The sequence below is a fragment of the Bidens hawaiensis genome, unplaced genomic scaffold (assembly GCF_021521415.1).
Source record: "Bidens hawaiensis isolate Kalapana, Puna unplaced genomic scaffold, B.hawaiensis_p1.1 tig00016458_1, whole genome shotgun sequence".
Taxonomy (NCBI): domain Eukaryota; kingdom Viridiplantae; phylum Streptophyta; class Magnoliopsida; order Asterales; family Asteraceae; genus Bidens; species Bidens hawaiensis.
The window spans coordinates 97,546-117,081 of record NW_027492507.1 but is presented as its reverse complement, the minus strand read 5'-3'; the positions used below and the strand labels follow the sequence as shown (position 1 = coordinate 117,081).

The 19,536-nt window shown below is 37.6% G+C and overlaps 1 protein-coding gene and 1 pseudogene across 5 annotated transcripts; both read right to left on the bottom strand.

Annotated features, from left to right (window-relative positions):
* Positions 1-7,663: 7,663 nt before the first annotated feature.
* On the bottom strand, positions 7,664-13,303 carry LOC143551497 (cyclin-dependent kinase G-2-like). Of its 4 annotated transcripts, none has more exons than XM_077041912.1 (8): positions 10,957-13,303; positions 10,605-10,740; positions 10,441-10,529; positions 10,141-10,252; positions 9,948-10,054; positions 9,252-9,546; positions 8,990-9,068; positions 7,664-7,908 (listed from the first exon to the last, which is right to left on the bottom strand). In XM_077041912.1, exons 1-6 carry the CDS (start codon positions 12,633-12,635, stop codon positions 9,447-9,449), a joined length of 2,223 nt encoding a protein of 740 aa, XP_076898027.1. In that variant the 5' UTR covers positions 12,636-13,303; the 3' UTR covers positions 7,664-7,908; positions 8,990-9,068; positions 9,252-9,446. The 4 variants fall into 4 exon arrangements, with proteins under 4 accessions (XP_076898027.1, XP_076898026.1, XP_076898025.1 ...); XM_077041911.1 differs by having other exon boundaries at positions 8,990-9,546; positions 10,957-12,948; positions 13,130-13,303; XM_077041910.1 differs by having other exon boundaries at positions 7,682-7,742; positions 7,827-7,908; positions 8,990-9,546.
* Positions 13,304-16,912: 3,609 nt separating this feature from the next.
* LOC143551473 (uncharacterized) lies at positions 16,913-19,536 on the bottom strand (annotated as a pseudogene). The gene is made up of 3 exons (XR_013138500.1): positions 18,701-19,536; positions 17,771-17,845; positions 16,913-17,205 (listed from the first exon to the last, which is right to left on the bottom strand). The product of XR_013138500.1 is annotated as an uncharacterized LOC143551473 (transcript).

Below are 19,536 nucleotides of genomic sequence, written 5' to 3'. Positions count from 1 at the left end.
CTAGGCTTATTGCAAAACTACTATCGAGCCGGGAGTCTCATCGAAAGCAGTCTCTCTATTTCTAAATGAAATATGATGGGTAGTAGATTACAAGTGGTATGGTACACGTGTTGGAATTTGGTTTTCTTAGAGCATTTTTAAGACCGTTCACTGTGGAGGGGCTTCTACGTCATTTCACGTCATCGCTGCATAAAAATGAGTATTTATTGCTACATATATATGTGTGTGTGTTTGTAAGAGAGAGAAAAGCATATGGCCCCACAAATATTCCCCAAGCCACACGTCGTTGCCTTGCAGCGCCCCCCCCCCCCCCCCCCAAGCAGCCCCTCGGAGGTGTTCCACGCCCAACCAACCCCTATGTAGCCTACGGTGAAGGACTAATTGGTACAAATATAAGAAAAGGAGATAGACAGATGAAAGAGAGAGAAGAAATCGTCCTCGCCTCGAACTATTTTGTGAGGGAGAAAAGAGGAGAGAGAAAGGGGTTGGTGGAGACTTGAAGTCTGATAGGGGACGGTGGTTTTCATTGGAGATGCTCTTAGATCACGAAATGGGTTTGTGTGCATGTGTTTGATGACTGAATATGTTTGTGATGTTATGTGATTTATATATTCTAGTAGTCGTAAACACGAACGTTGTGGTGGGGAAGATAGAAAGATGAAAGAAAGAGAGAGAGAGAGAAGAAAACATCCTCAACTCGAATGGTATTGTGAGGTAGAAGAAAGGAGAAAGAAAGAGGTAGATGGTGACTCGAAGCTCGCTAGCGGACGGTGAATTCTATTGGAGATGCTCTTAGATTATGTAGTGGGCTTGTTTACGTTTGTTTGATGACTAATTAACGTATATGTTTTTGACCTTATGTGAGTAATAAATTCTAGTTGCTTTAAACATGCGTGTTGCGGTGTGGACGTGACAGAGCCCGTACGGTGTAGGTTCAGCTCATTACGGTATTTATTCATGCCGTTAAAAAACTTGTGAGATTGTTTGTGTAACTTAATGGATCATAATGGTTTCTGTATTAAAAGGTTGTGAGGTTATTTGAGTAATTAATGGAAGTCGAAGGTTACCATAATAATAAGTTGTGGAATTAATCAATGGAAGTCGTTTAAAAGGTAGAAGACTTTGACTTGAAGGCCTCCCTTTAAAATATAGAAGCCTCTTTACTAAGAGGGGAAGGGACACTAATGGGTATTACTCATGCATTGGTCAATCATAAACTACCACCTTATTTCTACCCTTAATTACCCATAAACCACAAACTTACAAGCAACACCTACCCACAATTAGAGGTGCACAAACCGGTTTTTTTAAAAAAACCGGTTCGGTTATTAACCGGACCGGTTTTTTTTGGCCCGGAAAAAAACCGGTTCGGTTAATAACCGGACCGGTTAATAACCGGTTTTTTGTTGTCAAAACCCTAACCGGTCTAACCGGTTAGGACCGGTTAAGAAATCGGTTAGAACCGGTTAATAAACCGGTTTTTTTATTAACCGGTTTTTTTTATTAACCGGCTTTTTTTTTTTTTTTTTTTTTAAATTTCGCGGTTTCAAATACGAATATTTGTTTTTTATATTTTGTACTTAATGAAGACCATTATTTTTTCACATTATAAACAAACCGGTAACTACAAGGCAAAACGGTAACTACAAGGCAAAACGGACTGACCGAAGCCATTCTTTGCTTTCGTTGTTAGGGTTCTTTGCTTGGAAGATGAGTATGAGTGTGTGTTGGTGAATGTGTTTTCAACAAACCAAAGATTAAAAACACATAACTTTCATTTATAGTTTTTACATTAAAAATACAAACATTAAATCGTTATCGCATATTCGTAACTCAAAAATACAAACATTAAATCATTAACACTGAAGAAATCTCTGCCAAGAACTGTTGTTCATGATTTAACTCAAAAATACAAACATTAAATCGTGAACTAGCAGATGCTCCTGTTGTTCCCAATCGCAGTTTGTTCATGATTTGCCTCAATGTTTGCTGTTTCTTTAACTAAATTAGAAAAATCCAAATCAACAAGTAAATAAGAGCACATATTAGGAAAAAGAATGCTTAGACACGATTACATGAACAACTTGCTGTTTCTTACTCATGATTTGCCTCCATGTTTGCTGTTTCTTTAACTAATTTTCTTCGCTACCTGATCCCGAGCTATTTCTTAGGTAATCGTCGTACGCGGCTTCTTCATCGGTCATTGGTTGAGTGTGTCCTTCATTGACCTCGTCTTCATACAAGCCCGCTTCATACTCCATTTCCCCCTCGAGTGAGCGTTGATGTTGTGCCCTATCTAAAGAGTCCAAGTAATCCTTGTAGCAAATCGACATCTCTATAGCTGGTGCAGTGAGTCGAGTCCTCCTAATCGATATAACCCTGCCAGAAACAGAAAAAGCAGACTCCGAAGCTACCGTGGAAGCTTGGACCGTTAGTAAATCTTTGGCCATGGCGGCGAGGATCGGAAACTCATCCTCCTTACCTCTCCACCAAGCCAGCAAATCAAGACTTCTAAATTCATCCGGAGTCATGTGTTTCACAAAGTTGGTACCACCATACCTTCCAAGTTCACTGCTTGGGGTGTTTACCTTTTGACGTTTACCGGCGTCTTCCCAAATCATGTAGTACATCCCCATTTCAAGGTCGGTTTGGGATTGGGATTGGGCAACAGCTCTTAACGAGTCATGAATTTGGGAAGACGACCCGTATTTTGTAAGGTAGACATCATACATGTTTGACAAGGTGGTGTTGAAAGCATTCTTTAAAGTTTGGCTATAATAGGGGTTTTGATCGTCGTTTAACCCTAGCTCATCACAAATTTTTTCTATTAAAGCTTCAACACCACCAACATTGATGCAAGGGTTTAACGCAGCAGCACATGTCAAAACAGCGGGTAGTTGTTGAAAATATTTTCTAAATTTTTCTTTCATTTTTACACCCATATCAATATAAGGTGCACCCCTACAATGAAGTTCACTTAACTTTGTGCACATGACAGCAATTTTTGGTAAAGCAATGGGGCTTGTTGGATAGTAAACCCCGGATAAACTAGTTGTGCAAGATTTAAAAATTTGAAGGACCTCCGTAACGATCTCAATCAATAACCAGTTTCTAGGATCGTACGGTGCACATTTACCCCTACTTGACAAAATTTGATGAAACGCAATTAATAATTCTTTTTGTTGGATGGCTTTCTCAAACATATTACAAGTCGAGTTCCATCTTGTTGGACAATCCCAATTTGGCCCCAACCATTGACAATTAGCTTCTACACAAAATTTTTTGTATCTTGAAAATGTTTTATTGTTGCTAAAAACATCTCGTAACATTCTTTTAAAATTGTTTCTTTGCGTTTCGATCACGTTTAACCCATCTTGCACGGCCAAGTTGATAATATGTGCAATGCATCGGCTATGAAAAAACGCTCCATCACAAATAGGTTTATACTTTAATTTTAAATGGCCAACCGCGGCCGTATTGTTGGACGCGTTATCAAACGAAATTGAAAAGATTTTATATTCAATCTTGTATTGTCAAATGACTTTATCCAAGATTTGAAAAATATTTCTACCCGTGTGCGGGTAATCAAACAATTGAAACGCAACGGTTCGTTTCATCATTTGCCACGACTCGGGGTCAACCCAATGAGCCGTCACACAAATGTATGAGTCGGGCGAACCATGAGGTACCGACCACACATCCGTTGTTAAGTTTACACCAGTTTGTAAGTTTGAAAAGTATGAAATTAGTTCGGATTTAGCGTTTTTCCATGCTTTAAGACAATCTCTTCTAAGGGTCGAACGACTTACGTGTTGGTAGCGTGGTTGAACATAGTTTTGCATCATCTCCGTGAATTGAGGGTTGTCGAAGTGGTTGAAAGGAAGTGTTTGTTGAATCACAAAGTTTGAAAACTGTTGACGTACCGCTTCAACGTCGTACGTAAACACCGCTCCTTGATTCGTCATCTCCGGCTGCGAACTACTTCCCGATTCGTCCTTCAAGGCCTTGCAAAAGGGCCTTTGTACATGCGCTTTTAAAGTGGAGTTTGCATCTTTGCCATAAAACTTCAAACAATGTTTGCATCGAGCTTTTTGGCTACCGTTAGACATTTCGCATAGGTCGAAATGTTGCCAAACATCATGGTTTCGTTTCGTGGGGATGACCCGAACGACCGTTTCTCCCGTGTTCGAGGCACCCATGTTGACGGATGAAGCAGCACTTTGGGAGGCCATGATAATCGACTACGAAATAAGAGTGGTATACTCGAGTATGAAATAAACGACTACGAAATAAGAGCGTATGGAGTGGTAATGTGGTATAATTGAGCGTGAGATAACAAAATAATCGCGTATGAAATAAACGTTTAGAGCGTTTGGAGTTGTATAATCGAGTGTGATCTAACCAATACCCAACCTAAACTATATATAGATGTTTGTGGGGGTAAAATGGTAAAAAAAAAAAAAAAAACGGTCCAAAAAAAAAAAACGGGCATATAGCCGTTATACAACGTTCAAAAACCGGTTTTAACCGGTTAACCGGTTATGGAGAAACCGGTTAACCGGTTTTTCCACAACGGTCAAAAACCGGTTTTTTTATAAACCGGTTAACCGGTTTTTCCATAACCGGTTAATAAAAAAAACCGATTTTTCCATTAACCGGTTCGTTAACCGGTTTTGGATCTAGAACTTGTAACCGAAAGACGAACCGGCGGTTTGTAAACCGGTCAAACCGGTTTTTAAAAAACCGGTTTTCGTAAAAACCGGTTTCCAGTTTAAACCGGTAAACCGGTTCCCCAACCGGTTTTTTTGGCCATCTCTACCCACAATACCCTAAAACTTTATTAATACATTTAATTATTCAATGGCCAATAAAGAATCAATGTTGTGTGGCAAACCATTGCCATGAAATGAAGCCATGCACTTTACCCACATGAGATGGGGTGGTGTTGCCATGTGGTTTGGAAGCCATACATGCTACCCATATGGGTGCCCCTTCCCCTCTAAGGGACGCTGCAATTTAGACACCTAAAAAGCAATAAGGGTTTTAGAGAGGTACGTGTAGAATATAAATTGTGTGTAAACAGGATGTATAAATAGAAAGAAAGGGTGTTTAAATAGACAATGAAGCAAGTTTGATCGACTGGTACCTTATTATAGTTTTTTTACATAAAAAACAAATATGTTAGTGGTATAAAATTATAAATTAACTTAACAGGTAAAATAAGAAAGTGTAGAAGTTTTCCTTAAATGGTAATATATATATATATATATATATATATATATATATTGTGGATTTAAATCATTTGATTGAGTGGGTTGAAACCTGAGAGAGACATTTAACAAAGATGTATACTCATGATTCCAACTTCTAACTTCCAAGTACAAATCCAAACCAGTGTGCCCAGTAGTCCCACTATAAGTTACAGTAAATTAAATATATTTATTAAATGATATCTTAAAATTAATAAAATAAACAAATTCCAAGTCCTGGGTAGTAAGAAGTTTGTCCGGTGACAAAGTCAAAACCTCTCAAACACATAAAGGTTCTAAGTTCAAGTCCCTAGTAGTAAGAAATTTACCGTTACAAAAACAATTGTATTACAGCAGAAGTACATTTTCACATATTTCACTACTTTCTTCATTCCACATCAGCATCAAATCCCATTTGATTTTTCATATCTCATACCATCCCAAAACCATTTAATTCATTTTCTTTTCATCTCATTCATTCCAAACCCCAATTTCAACTTTTTAATTCAAATATAAACATATAAAAATAAAAATAAAAAATATTATTTCCATTAAATTAATTAAATAACAAAATAATTGTGCTTCCAAAAACTTTTGAGTGCATGTTTCAAGTTTATGGTCCTTGATCTTTTGGAAGCTTGCTAAGACTCATGAGAGGAACAAGTAATTTGGTGTGATCTTTTTAACAATTTCCAATGCTCCATTATGAGCGTTGCTAGCATATTCTTTGAACGTCACATTGTACACATCCTAATGCGATTGACCGCTTCAACGTTCATAACTTGTTAATATCCCGTTCACATCAGGTATCTTCATGTTCGTGACATCCCATTTTGAGCTTACTTGATGGACATTGATGTCGGACCCTGACCTGGGACTCGATTCTTTGAAATGTCGCAACACCCGAAAATGAAGTTCGATGCTCTACATTTATTAGGACTTCTCCGACGTATTGACCCAAGCCTTAGCCCACACCGCTTCTTCCTTGGACCATTTTTCACTTCACCCATTAAATTTTATAATATAAAATCTTAAATATGTTTTAAACATTGTCAAGGAGGCAAATGCTTAATAAAATTAAAATGCCTAAATATATTCATAAAGTATTCGTTGAGATGGTGAACCTTTTCTCCCCAAATTGATGATCTCAAAATAGACAAAAATGCTAGCAAAATCAATATATATCTAAAAATGGATGCAAGAAACACATACCCTCAACAATACTCGTCACCCAAAAAAATGTCCGTTTACTTGTCACATTCCCCGCACGAGTTCAAATATACACAAACCAGCTTGGCTCATATCGATCTACTCAACTTAAAAATTGAGCTCAACCTCGTACAATACTTGAGCTTGCTCATGGGTCGACAAGATAAATCGCAATCAAAGATTGTTGCATAGGGACCCAAGTGAGGCAGCACACAACCACATCACATTTCCAACACTGATTTGGAGCGATATATAGTTATATACTGTCATCTCTCATACACCCTAAGAATTCAAACGTATAGAGACAACATACAAGCCTATAGAGGATGATTACATACATACATACATACACGAGCATATAGAGAGCAGTATAACGTACAGATTGTGATTACACATCTATGGACACACAGAAGCTACACGCAAGTATAGAAATGGAGTGACTGCATTTAGTAAAACAAAGGTGGCTACGATCAAGTCTAGATTTTTTTTAAACCGTCTATACAATCATGAAGTCAGTTCCTGAAGAGACATTCTCGGTTATCATTAACTTAACTGATATTAATTTTAATAATAGTCTTAAAAATGTCATTTTCAATATCTTCGCCTGTGTATAACCAAAAACTAAACACGTTTACTGTCCACTAGAATCAAAACAAAAATGCAAATTAAACCCATATTTAACTCCAAAATATATTTGACAGTGGTAATCAGTTATCAGTGTCGTAAAAATCGTGTTGTAAAAATTGCGATTAGGCGCTAATTAACCGGAAATTGGAGGCTACCAATTCGACTTCACCTAAGGTCAGTACTCAGTACCAGTCAAAAATGGTTTAAATTAATCGAACTTCGATTGAAAATATGACCAAATTTGGTCAAAATCTTTGAAATTTTTGAAAAAATTTGGTCAACTGCAAGTCCTACAACACTAGTTCATATACCTCCGCTTGGATGTCAAAACAGACTGGTCTAAAAGTTGGTCAAACAGGTTCGGACAGAGTGAAAAGTTAATCAGAGGCAAAGGTATATCAAGCACCTGTTTCCTTACAAGTAGACATTGCAACTTCACTTGGGTCGTACCATAACGAGTCAAGCAGTTAGATTTATAAGGTTGGTTATAAAGATAACTAGATGGGTCACAAAGGTCGGAAATAGCAAAAAAAAAATATTTTACTCGGTCCTGCAGCATCACCTGTTACGGCGTTACCCATCCCGCATGTCCGGTTTTGACGTGTTCTATAAATTTACCAGTTTTAACCCCTTCTATGAAGTAACCAGCATCTCAGCCTAATATGAAGAGGAGGCTTTAACGGCTTTAAATTGGTAGAAACTTAACCTTTAGGTATAGAGATGTTAAGTTATAAAAAGTACCTGAATAACGGACAAAAAACATGAAAACTATAAAACTTCCGGGCTGCACAGATTGACCTCCACAACCTACTTGCTTTTCATACTGCAGTGACAGTTGCAGATATATGTCATAAAATTTCAACTTATATTATATTATTACAAATAATCTTGCAAGCACAAAATAACATATAATCACCAAAAGTCAACAGCCTAAGTTTCTCACTATGACTAATACGAATTTCAATGGACATTATATCCCGGTTGGTTTCGTTGCAGAAACAAGCTTAAAATACGAAATACCCAGCTACACTTCTAGCAATTTTACATTTTAAATAAGCGAGTTCTTAGCTTCAAAAAATAACTTATTATACTTATTAAGATTATACATTATGTAAACACATCCTGTTTAGATAAGGTTGAACGAGTATGAGTCGAGCGCACCAGCATACAAATTCAAACAGCCCTGGCTGCGCCTTTAACTACCTTGACCATTCTGAAGTTACGATTCTTTTTGGGTTTTTCTACCATCCCTGATGCCTAAACCTCGACCCCTGACCTCTATTTCCTATTAACCAATAACTAGTTCAGCAAAAAAAAATGATAACCACAGAAACAGATTGCAAAAACATTTAAGCAAAGCTAACAACTCATTACGAAAAAATACTCTTAAAACTCTTGCTAACTCTAATATTACTCCTGTCCCGAAATCACCTTGCGGTGATGATCATCACCACATTTTTTAGGCAACGTATGATCTGGCATTTATTTGATATGTAAGCCAAACCAAAACTTATTTAACAAGAACAAAAAATCTAAAGGATAGTACAAATATAGTTCCTACAATTTAACATGTAGGTTCTCCAGAAGTCAACTCCGCCCTAAACCTCGACCCCTTATCTCCATTTATAAATTATTATAACTATTCACTAACTTGTTTAACAAAAAATGAGAAACAAGGGTGCTAAGAAGAAGAAAACCAACTCATAACGGGAAAACTAACAAGTCACCACTTACTAAATACATATAATGCCATTAACCCCTAATCAAATTTAGTAACTTCCCGTATGACCGTATCGAACCACATAGGTTTGTGAAGCTTAGAATAAGATCTCACTTGGCTTCTAGACATAAACAACAAAGGTAATCATTAATCCTTTAAGGTATTCATGTTATTATGACATTACCTTGAAATAGCACAATTTCTGATAATATACTCCATCATAGAAAGCTAAGAACGCCAACTCCATGCTACACCGACAATTTCTTGCAAACACAATACGAAGATTAAAAAACCCGATAAAACACAATATAGAAAGTAAAAACTTATATGGGAAAAAAATCCAATTCCATGAAATGTTATACAGTAACCAACTAAAAATATGTTACATACACAAGTTCCAAAGAAACAAATGGTAAAAAGTTAACATCTTGCACAAAGAAGTCAACCTGCTATGTATCAAGTTGAGAGTAAAAGCAGAAGTCAACTCCGAGATGATGAAGAGTGCCTGCTGAAAGCAGCATTGATGGTAGTCACCCCTAACCAATGTTGCCAATGCCACCTCAGCAAATAGACTCTCACCTCAACAATGTCAAGTTTTTAGTACATCATAAATTTGAAACCGGACACATAAACTCTATATCCTATCCAAATAAGCCACCTGTCCCAAATTCAGCTTGTTGCAGCTCCTTCCTACGCTGCTCCTCCAAAGGATCAGGGCTTTTCATTACCCTTCGGGTACGCCTGAAGTAGATAAATAAATTAAAAAGTTACAACTCCAAGACATTAAGATTCGTTTATGAGCTGATTGCATAAAAAACCAGTTTTCCTTAAGATTCTATCATGGGTAAACATAGTTTCACATTCTCCAGAAAAAAAATTTAGATATAAAAAAACCCATTTTAGAAAACACCCACCGATCCAGAGTAAAAAATGGAATTTTGTTAGCTTGAAAGAAGCATAAATTTGACTACCCAAAGTAGAAATAATTTGAAGTCTATTACCTTGATTATTAAAAAAAAACACTTTTTGGATTTTGTACCTTTTTAGGGAGAGAGAAATACTAATATTACCCAGAATCAAAATTTATTATGCAATTCCATTAATTTGTACACCAAATTCTAAAATCTTCAGTTAATACATACCTGTCTTGAGCATGCTGAGCTGGAAACGTCGGCATAAAATCTTTAGACTTTGGTAGAGGAACTTCACGGAACCACTCATGGTTTAGAGCTTCCGCAGCTGTTATTCTCTGGGAGTATTACAGATAATTAAAAAATAAATATGACACATGTCAAATTGGTATAAAAAACAAAACTTCATAATACAAAACAATACCTTGTCAGGGTCATATGTTAGAAGTTTATTCAGCAGATCAAATCCAGCATCAGAGAGCACAGGAGATCCAGTAAAAGATGTAGCCGGGAATTTTCTCCGCAATAAATTATACCTACAAAAGATGCAAAATAGTAAATAAAACCAAGAGAATTTAAAATGTACTTAATGTTGTCACCAACAGAAGCTAGAAAGCCAGACCAGAAAATCACCCAAAGCTGGAAGCCTGGGAAAACATTACCAAAATATGAAAATGTGAACTTATTTGCATTGAGGAATAAATTCAGGAATGTTTGAACTTACTGGTGCTTGACAAAGTTCACCTTGACTCCAGGAAGTTTGGAGTAGCCAGGCCAAATAGTCTCATTTGGTGTGCCAAGTGTTTTGAATATCTGCCATTTTTAGAGTCCAAAGTGAGCAAATGCTGATCATAGTACAGTAAAAATACAACTCGCTGGTCAACTCACCTTGTCAAGCTGGTCAAACTCTGTTTTCCCATTAAATAGCGGTTGCTTAGACAACAGTTCAGCCATGATACAACCCAATGACCACATGTCAATTGCAGTAGAATACAGTTTTGTTCCAAGCAGTAGCTCCGGGGCCCTAATAAAGTATTGAATCACCATATAAGACTAATGACAAACATATCATTCACTATAATAGCAGAATATACATTATTCATATTATCTAATCATGATAACTTTGGTATAAAATCAAATACATCATGGCATAAAAGCATAATAATGAGATAAAGTACAGAAATGGTATTTAAGTTTATTGTTTAATAAAAGAAATATTGCACAAATGATGGATTCTCACCTGTACCAAAGAGTAACCACCAAATGAGTATATGGTTTTAGAGGACTTCCATATTGACGAGACAATCCAAAGTCGCAGATTTTCAGCTCACCTCGATTATTCAAAAGTAAATTTGAGGTTTTTAAATCACGGTGAAGTACCCAATTGTCATGAAGGTATTTTGTTCCCTCGAATAGCTGGAGCATAAGGCATTTAACTTCACTCTGGCTAAACGGCTGTTTCATTGTCTCCATTAATGCTTTAAGATCATGTTCCATGTATTCCATTACCATAAACATACTATCAAGATTGCTCCCAACTACCACTTCCTTCACATCCACAATAGATGGATGATGGAATGAAAGTAGAATGTTTATCTCCCTTAAAGAGGTAAGAGGAAACCCCTCTCTTTCTTTCTCCATTTTTACCTTTTTCAGAGCAACAATTTCTCCTGTTTTCTTATCTTTGGCCCTATAAACAACCCCATAAGTACCTTCATCTATCTTGTTCAATCTCTCAAACTCATCAACACTTCTACAACCGTGCAGCATATTCACACTTCTTACAGAGGGGCCACCAGCATCTGGTGCACCTTGAGATCCATCACCATTTTCTGAATCAGATTCTGATAAACTCAGATCAGTACCATCTTTCTTGTCTTCGTCATCTATATCCATATAATCCTTCCTCTCCAAATCATCGTCAGACAAATCATTTACTCCTGCTTCAACAGACTCAGAAGATCGCCCTCTAATTCGTTCAGAGCTTTCTCTATAACGCTCCCCAACCTCAGGACTTGACGACTGCTTTCTTGATCTAATTTCAACAGATCCTTTCCTCTGCTGAATCTTGTTATCATCAGAAAGTTCACCTTCATCGGATGAAGAATTGGCATCACTGGCCCACCGAGAAGATCTTATCGTTCGTGTCGGCATGTAATCTTCTTCTGGTGGATCTACATCCTGATTGTACCCAAGATCCTCTTCCTGCGGAAGAGAAGAAGATAAACCAACATGAGATTTAAATCCAGGAGAATCATCATGCTTCACAATATCAGGTTCAAATCCAGGAGAATCACGCTTGCCAGTATCAACAGGAGTATTACCTGAAGACAAGATCTTATTATTTTCTACAGGAGAGTTTTGAACAACAGCTGCAGGAACAACAGACGATCGCCGGTAGGATTTAGGCAACGGAGGCGGAGGAGGTAGAACAACATTTGCTGGCAAAGATCTAACCATCGACGAGTTACTAGCTTCCTTATCATCTCTTTCCCAAACAATCGGCGAAAATTTCCTCTTTTTACCACTATCAGACTGAGAATTATTTTCCATCTTTACACCCTCATTATTCTTACCATTCATTTCCGACTCCACACCTTCATCCGACCCACTCTCACAAGACAACTCACCCGGTTCTCTATCCCCAACCCTGATACGCTGATCACCACGCCTCAAACCACCACCATCACCACCCGAAAAACTCCTAGACCCCGAACGATAACCCCCACCACTGCCACCATTAACCACCTCTCTATCTTTATTATTATCCCTCACCCTAACCCTACCCCGAACCTGATTCTTTCCCCTATCATACCCCTGGTCACCACCATTCTTCACACGATCATATTCCCCTTCCCGCTCCCTAACCTCACTATCGCGGTATCCTCCATGTCTTCCCGCCGCCATATACTTGCTCATGTATAACACAGAACAGTAATTCAACACTAATCCACCCCTCTAAAAACCTAACCCCCAGATTTTAGGCGTTTTCGATCCTCTACGCGCAATTCTACAATCCCCTATACGTAAATCAACCACAAGGATACAAAATCACCGTACGATTAACCCGCGCACCTCAGTTTCACCAGCCCGTAACAATTCAAAACCCTAGAAATCAAACCGTACGAGAAATAGCAATACGTATACGGTAATATCAACCATGAAGATACATAATCACCGTCTAATTCAACCTAGAGTCTCAATTTCACCAAATCCGTAAGAATTCAAAACCCTAGAAATCAAACCGTACGGTAATAAGAGCAATAGCAATACGTATACGGTAATATTAACCACGAGGATACATAATCACTGTATAATTGAACCGGTGAACTCAATTGTAACAAATCAGGATGAATTACAAAACCCTAGAAATCGAATCGAATGACAAATGATAAAAAAACGAGAAATTGAACCTATAGAAGCTTATTATAGACGTGCGGTAGGTGACGTATGCTTCTGGTTGTGTGAGTGATATTATGAATCGCCGGAAGGTTGCCGGCGGTGGGACACGTGGCGGCAGAACGCGGTGGTTAGTTCTAGAGATTTGGGGATTGATTTGGAGAATTGGAATTGGATCACTCGTCGTGTTTGTATATACGCAAGTGATGGATTATTATTATTTTTTTTAAATTATTATTATTATTTATTAATTATTAATTATTATTACTATTATTATTATTATTATTATATTTCAGAGTAATTTTTTTTTTTTTTAAATTGGCTTGTGGTTCACGTATATAAGGCAATGGGTAATGGGGGGTGAAGGAGGGGGCGCGGTCCAGGTGGCGGTCTAGGTGGCTCGCGAACACCACTACACCCATCCGGTGATCAAGGGCGTGGACGAGCCCCGTAGCCTGGACCGCGGGGCAATTTAGCCGTTGAAGGTTTTTTGACTGGTCAAACTAGCCGTTGGGGTTAGTTTTGTGGGTTTAAAAATATTTATTTTTACTTTTTTTACCTATAAATACAAATCTACACACATACTTTATAAAAACTCAAACCATTCTCTCTTATTCTCTTTAAAAACCACACTTTCCCTCTATCAAAACTTCATTTTCTCTCCATATTTATAAAGGCATCGTCATCAACGTCTTCGTCTTTCAATTCTTTCGAGGAAGAAGATGAACTCATTTGTCATGCGGTTCAAACGACGATAAACTTTTTGATAGATCAAAAACGCCTCCGAGCCTCATTATTTCGGCAACCGCGTATTCGTGATCGAAAGACCGCTAACGAAAGTTTGATGCGTCACTATTTTAGTCCCAATCCCACATATGGTGAGGATAGTATTAGAACACGTTTTCGAATGACTAGACGATTATTCATGCGTCTAGCAAATGACTTGCCAGAGCACTTTGAGTATTTTCAACAAAAGGATGACGCTAGAGGTAAGCCCGGGTTCACGGCTACTCAAAAAATTACCGCCGCTCTTCAGCAAATAGCGTATGGTGTTAACTCGGACATGTTGGACGAGTGTCTACAAATGGCTAAAAAGACGGACGTGATGAGCTTAACCACTTTTGTAGAGGTATATATTTTTAATATAATTTTATTATTTACGTTTGTTTATATATTTTTTAAATATTTACATAACTTATATAATTTTAATAATTATATTTAGGGGTCATATCGCTATACAAGCGGAGATACTTACGTAGACCAACAATGTATGATATCCAACGCATATACGAGGTGCACGGTGAAAAGCATGGTTTTCCCGGGATGCTCGGTAGCCTTGATTGTATGCATGTTGGTTGTGTTATGTCTCCTACTGCTTGGCAAGGTCAATTCCATCGAGGTGACCACCCTGTCCCTATTATTGTACTTGATGTGATGGCGTCACAGGATCTTTGGTTTTGGCATGTGTTCTTTGGGGTTGCCGGGTCTAATAATGACCTCAGTGTTATCAATCAATCACCGATAATCGATGACTTTATCGACGGGGTTGAACCCCCTCAGGCTTTTTTTGCAAATGGAGAACATTTCAAGTACGGGTACTACCTCGTTGATGGTATTTACAACGAACGGGGGATACTTGTTCAAGCTTACGCGGGTCCAGTTTCTGACAAAAGAAAGTACTTCACGAAGAAACAAGAATCGACAAGGAAATATATTGAAAGGACGTTTGGAGTCCTAAAGAAAGGATGGGCAATGTTGGCGAATCCAATAAAATTTTGGACAAGGGAGAAGATAATGGAGGTCGTCATCACGTGTATAATCCTACATAACATGATACTAGAAGAAGAGGGTCACGCTATTTGTCAAAACTACCAAGGTGATATTCCAAGACAAGAATCGACGATCACCAATGAACAACGACTCGATAACATAAATATCATCAAGAGCCGTGAGATACACGGCAACGTTCGGCATGAGTTGGTCGAGCATTTGTGTGATAGAAGATCCGATAATCTTGTATTAGACTAGTATCAATGTAATGTTTTATATTATTATTAATGTAATGTTATATATTATTATTTAATGTATTATTTAAAATAATTAAATAAATAAAAAACTGGATCAAGCTCCGGATCACCTGGACCACTACACCCTCTGGGGCTTGGTTGAGAGGCTTGATCCAGGGCATTAATGCGTGTCAATAAATATGACATGCAAAAAAACGTGTCAAGTTCAATTTATGACAGGGGCTTCTTTGACGCGCATTTGCGTGTCATAGGCACCCATTAATGACGCGCAATGCGTGTCAAGGAAGGCCTTTTTTTCTAGTAGTGATGTCATCGTCTACATGTCGGATTTTGATTGGATCACTTGGGGCTCAACCAAGCCCCATTACCCTTAGCCTAACTCTTTCGGCTTAAAATGAAATTTTGAATGAATTAACTTTGAGTGTTTTAAGTTTGATTGTGGTTTCAACCTGTATCTTATATTAAGATAATGGATTGAGTTAGCTTAAGGCTCTTTGTTGTTGGTAGCATGGTGATTTGGCAGGTAACGACCCAAACACCGTGCCTGGTATGGAGGGGGTAGCATGGAGGGAAATGGTAAAATTGTGACAGGCTTAAAGAAGGGAAACGGTGGGGATAGCTGCCTCTCTCTCTCCCCCTCCCTCACTCACACATACACTCGTGTACGTATATATATACACACACATATATATATAGAGAGAGAGTACGATAAGAGGCTTTAAAGCTCTTCTACAACACATAGCATAAAAGGCTAAAGTTGCAAACAAATTTATACCTTATGACAAAAAAAAAATTTGTCACATCTTTTACTTTTTTTTTTCTTTACTAATCTACTTTTCATATAAAGAATTTTATTTATTTTGGCTTTTTTTTTCTTTTAGTCAACTCATATATATAATTAGGGTTGAGATATCGTACAATAATTCGTAACGTAAAAAAACGTACGCGATTGACGCTCAAGTCAAAATCAAAACGTTCAAGGCAAAAACAAAATGCTCAAAGACAAAAAAACCAAAAACGCTCAATAAATCCATAATACGCTAAAAACGGTTTTCGTGAAAAAGGGTAAAAAAATGATTGATTAACGATCCAAATCTATTTTTTCGGTGAACAGGTGATTAATTGAATATATATTGACGATTTCGAGAACTTGAGGTGTGATTTTATGGATCAGTTTCATGAATATATGTATTTTTGTACGTTAATGTACGTTAAAGATTATTGTATTCTATCATCATTTATGTATATAACTAACCTATTAACTAGACACGCTATATATTTAATTTATTTTGTCGTTTGTGCCTAATACAGTAATACAACTTGTGAGTGGGGTAATGTGAGTATTAAAAATTTCATGAAAAGGCTACGGAGTTTCTATTAATGCAAGTTTTAAGAATTTGTTATAATATAAACTAGTGAGAGCAAAACCGCCCAATTGTATAATGTTCAATCCGGTTAAACCTCTCGGTACATTCCAGTTCAACCAATTGTACCGTTTTTTTAAACTAAATCTGATATGAGTAAAATACTTGTTTTTAAAACATTGCATTATACTCAACCCTTAATATGTAATAAACGTATTGTTTAAAAATAGCGGACTGATCCGTTAAACCATGTAAACCAAACTGCTTGGATCTCAAACCGTTCGACTTGTTTCAGTTGAGCAGCCGGGTTAGTTTCAACTGTTTTTTAACACCCATTAAAAGAAAACATTTTTGATCTAAGCGTACTTGATTAGAACACATATTATAAAAACAAATAAAAGTCCATAAAACTAATAAAATCTTGAATTCTAAAAGATACAACAAAGTGGTCTAAATAAATACACTTGCTACTATGTTAACTAACTACCAACAGCAAGAATTTAAAGGAAGTTTAATTGAGAAAGAAGATGGAAGGTGTCCTGTTCTTCTTATGTAATCCGCCTTTTCGGATGTTTTTACGGATTGTTCGTTCAAAGTCACCTCGGCTTTTGCTCGTTTTTCTTCAGCTATTCTTCGTGTTGACGCAAGTTTGTTTGTATACTTTTCTTGCGCTCGAGATTTCAATCTTTCCGCCTTTGCCTGATCAAGATTTAACAAAATGGGTGGGTCAAAAAACTATTCGTGACAAAACCCAGCGGGCCAGACAGGTCAAAAGGTTCATATAAAATGGGCGGGACAGACGGGTCAAAACGGGTTCATGACAAAACTCAATCTTTCCGTCCTTGTCAAATCAAGATTTCACCAACAGGCGGGTCCAAACGGGTTCATAGAAAACCGCAGTCTTTATGCCTTTAGCATAATCAAGATTTAACAAAATGGGCGGGTCAAACGAGTCAATGGGTTCGTGGCAAAACCGGTAATTTTGCCATTTTGGGGTGTATGCACATTTTGCATCAAAGCTGCAATAAACAAATAACCTGTTTAATAAGCAATCCCAAACACGTCCTTAGTGCGGGTTGCATCTGGTTCAATCCAATTTTCGAAAACAATATATTTTTTTCTTAAAAAGTGAATTATGATGCATTTATAATACACTTGTATCCCATTTGGTCGGATATAGATATATATGACCCAAATCAACCCGTTTATAAATAAACATGTCGAAATTGGCATTAAGCAAAAAGATCAAAATGACTAAATTTACCTCCATTCTTTTCATCTCCATTTCGGCTTTTCATGATTCTCCCAAGCTTGTATCTTCACCTCTTCGCGCTTGTACCTACCAACCAAAAACAAAAATCAAGAATCTTAACACGTCATCTACCTTCGGTAATCATTCCTCTTTCTACGCGTTTAGGGGGTGTTTGGATGTGCATTTTTTCCAAAGTGATTATTTTGATTTTAAAAATACTATACATGCAACATGTATTGCATGCATGCTCAAATATGGGTACTTTGACCTTAAATAGTCAAAAAGTCAAACCACTACAGTTTTGGTCAAACACTTGTCATAATCAGCTTACACATGCTCGGCTCGTTTCGAGCTCCATTTTCAAAGCTCGAGCTCGGCTTGGTTACTCTTTATTAATTAATTTTTATATATTTTTTTCCAATTATAATTTTATGTATAAAATAATATATGTTACTTAGTTATTTTTAGTTATTTTCTTATAACATTCAATAAATTAATTAATAATTATTTTTTATATATATATATATACATACATATATTAAAATTATATAAATTACAAGCTTGTTTAGCTCGAGCTCAATAAGTGAAGCTCGGGCTCGTTTATTAAACGAGCTTACTTTTAGGCTCAAGATAGGGCTCAAGCTCGATTAAGCTCGGCTCGATCGAGGTTTTTCACGAGCCGATCTCAAGTAGCTCGCGAGCAGCTCGGCTCGTTTGCACCCCTAGCATCTAAACACCTTCTAATGACTCACCAAACAATAAAGACACAAACTTTAAACAATCATTTGCTTTCTATAATTGTTCAATCACATGATTACTTTCTGTCTACTCTATATAAACAAAGCCAACAAGATATTAAATAAACGATATAAACGAACACGAATCATGTCTTTTTATGCAAAACATACGAATCCAACAAAAGGGTAGGAAAAGAGTTATCACCTTGCCATGTATTTTGCGCGTTCGGCTTCATCGCAAGCCATCGCTCGGGTCTCAAGAGGACTCGCCTTCGAAGAATCTTGATTTCCTACCTTACTTTCAACGCCACTCGGTTCCACCTTATCCCGACCGAACCTAGTGGGCCCACCAACATCAACCGTGGGCCCACGAGTCACACTCGGTCTAACGGGAGTCGAGGAACCAGACGCTATTGGGCTGCGTGCAGCCGGCGTCGTGGCTGGCCCCGGTGTAGCGGCCCGTGAAGGCTCCTGGCTAGTGATAGGCGTCATTTCGGTCCCCATATCCCTAACATGTATCGATCTAACAACCGACCCCGTGTTATCACATCTCCACATTGACTCATCACAGTTGACTTTTATTGACTCAACATCACCATCTTCATATTCGCAGCTCGGGTTCTCGTTTTTCGAACCCGAGTTTATTAACCTTCGGTCATCAGCATTTGAGTCACGCGGCTCGCTTTTCTCACCGCCTCTAGACAACTTGACTAACCATTTTTGGGCATCGTCCCATTTCGACGGTGTTGGTTTACCTAGAGCGGTGCGGTGGCTGCCGCACCGGGCCCCACCGCCACCCGAAGGGTCATGAGCTGACACGTGGCTCAAACAACCCTTATCTTGTATTGGCCTCATCTTTTAGTCAAATCACTCAAATCACTAAATCACTAACCCTAACTCCAAGATTTTAACTAACAAATATTAAATCTTAATATTGAAGATATTAATTAAAACCAAAAATAAAAAATAAAAAAAAATCTCAATATCTAACAAAGGTACTCAAATAATTTTAACTAACAAATATTAAATCTTAATATTGAA

Bases quoted from the DNA above. Each gene is read 5' to 3' on its own strand.
- LOC143551497 (XM_077041912.1), bottom strand. From the start codon at position 12,635: ATGAGCAAGTATATGGCGGCGGGAAGACATGGAGGATACCGCGATAGT. The intron at 10,741-10,956 runs GTGAGAATCCAT...ATACTTTATTAG, and splicing joins GTGGTTACTCTTTGGTACAG to GGCCCCGGAGCTACTGCTTG. The intron at 10,253-10,440 runs GTAAGTTCAAAC...CATCTTTTGTAG, and splicing joins GTGAACTTTGTCAAGCACCA to GTATAATTTATTGCGGAGAA.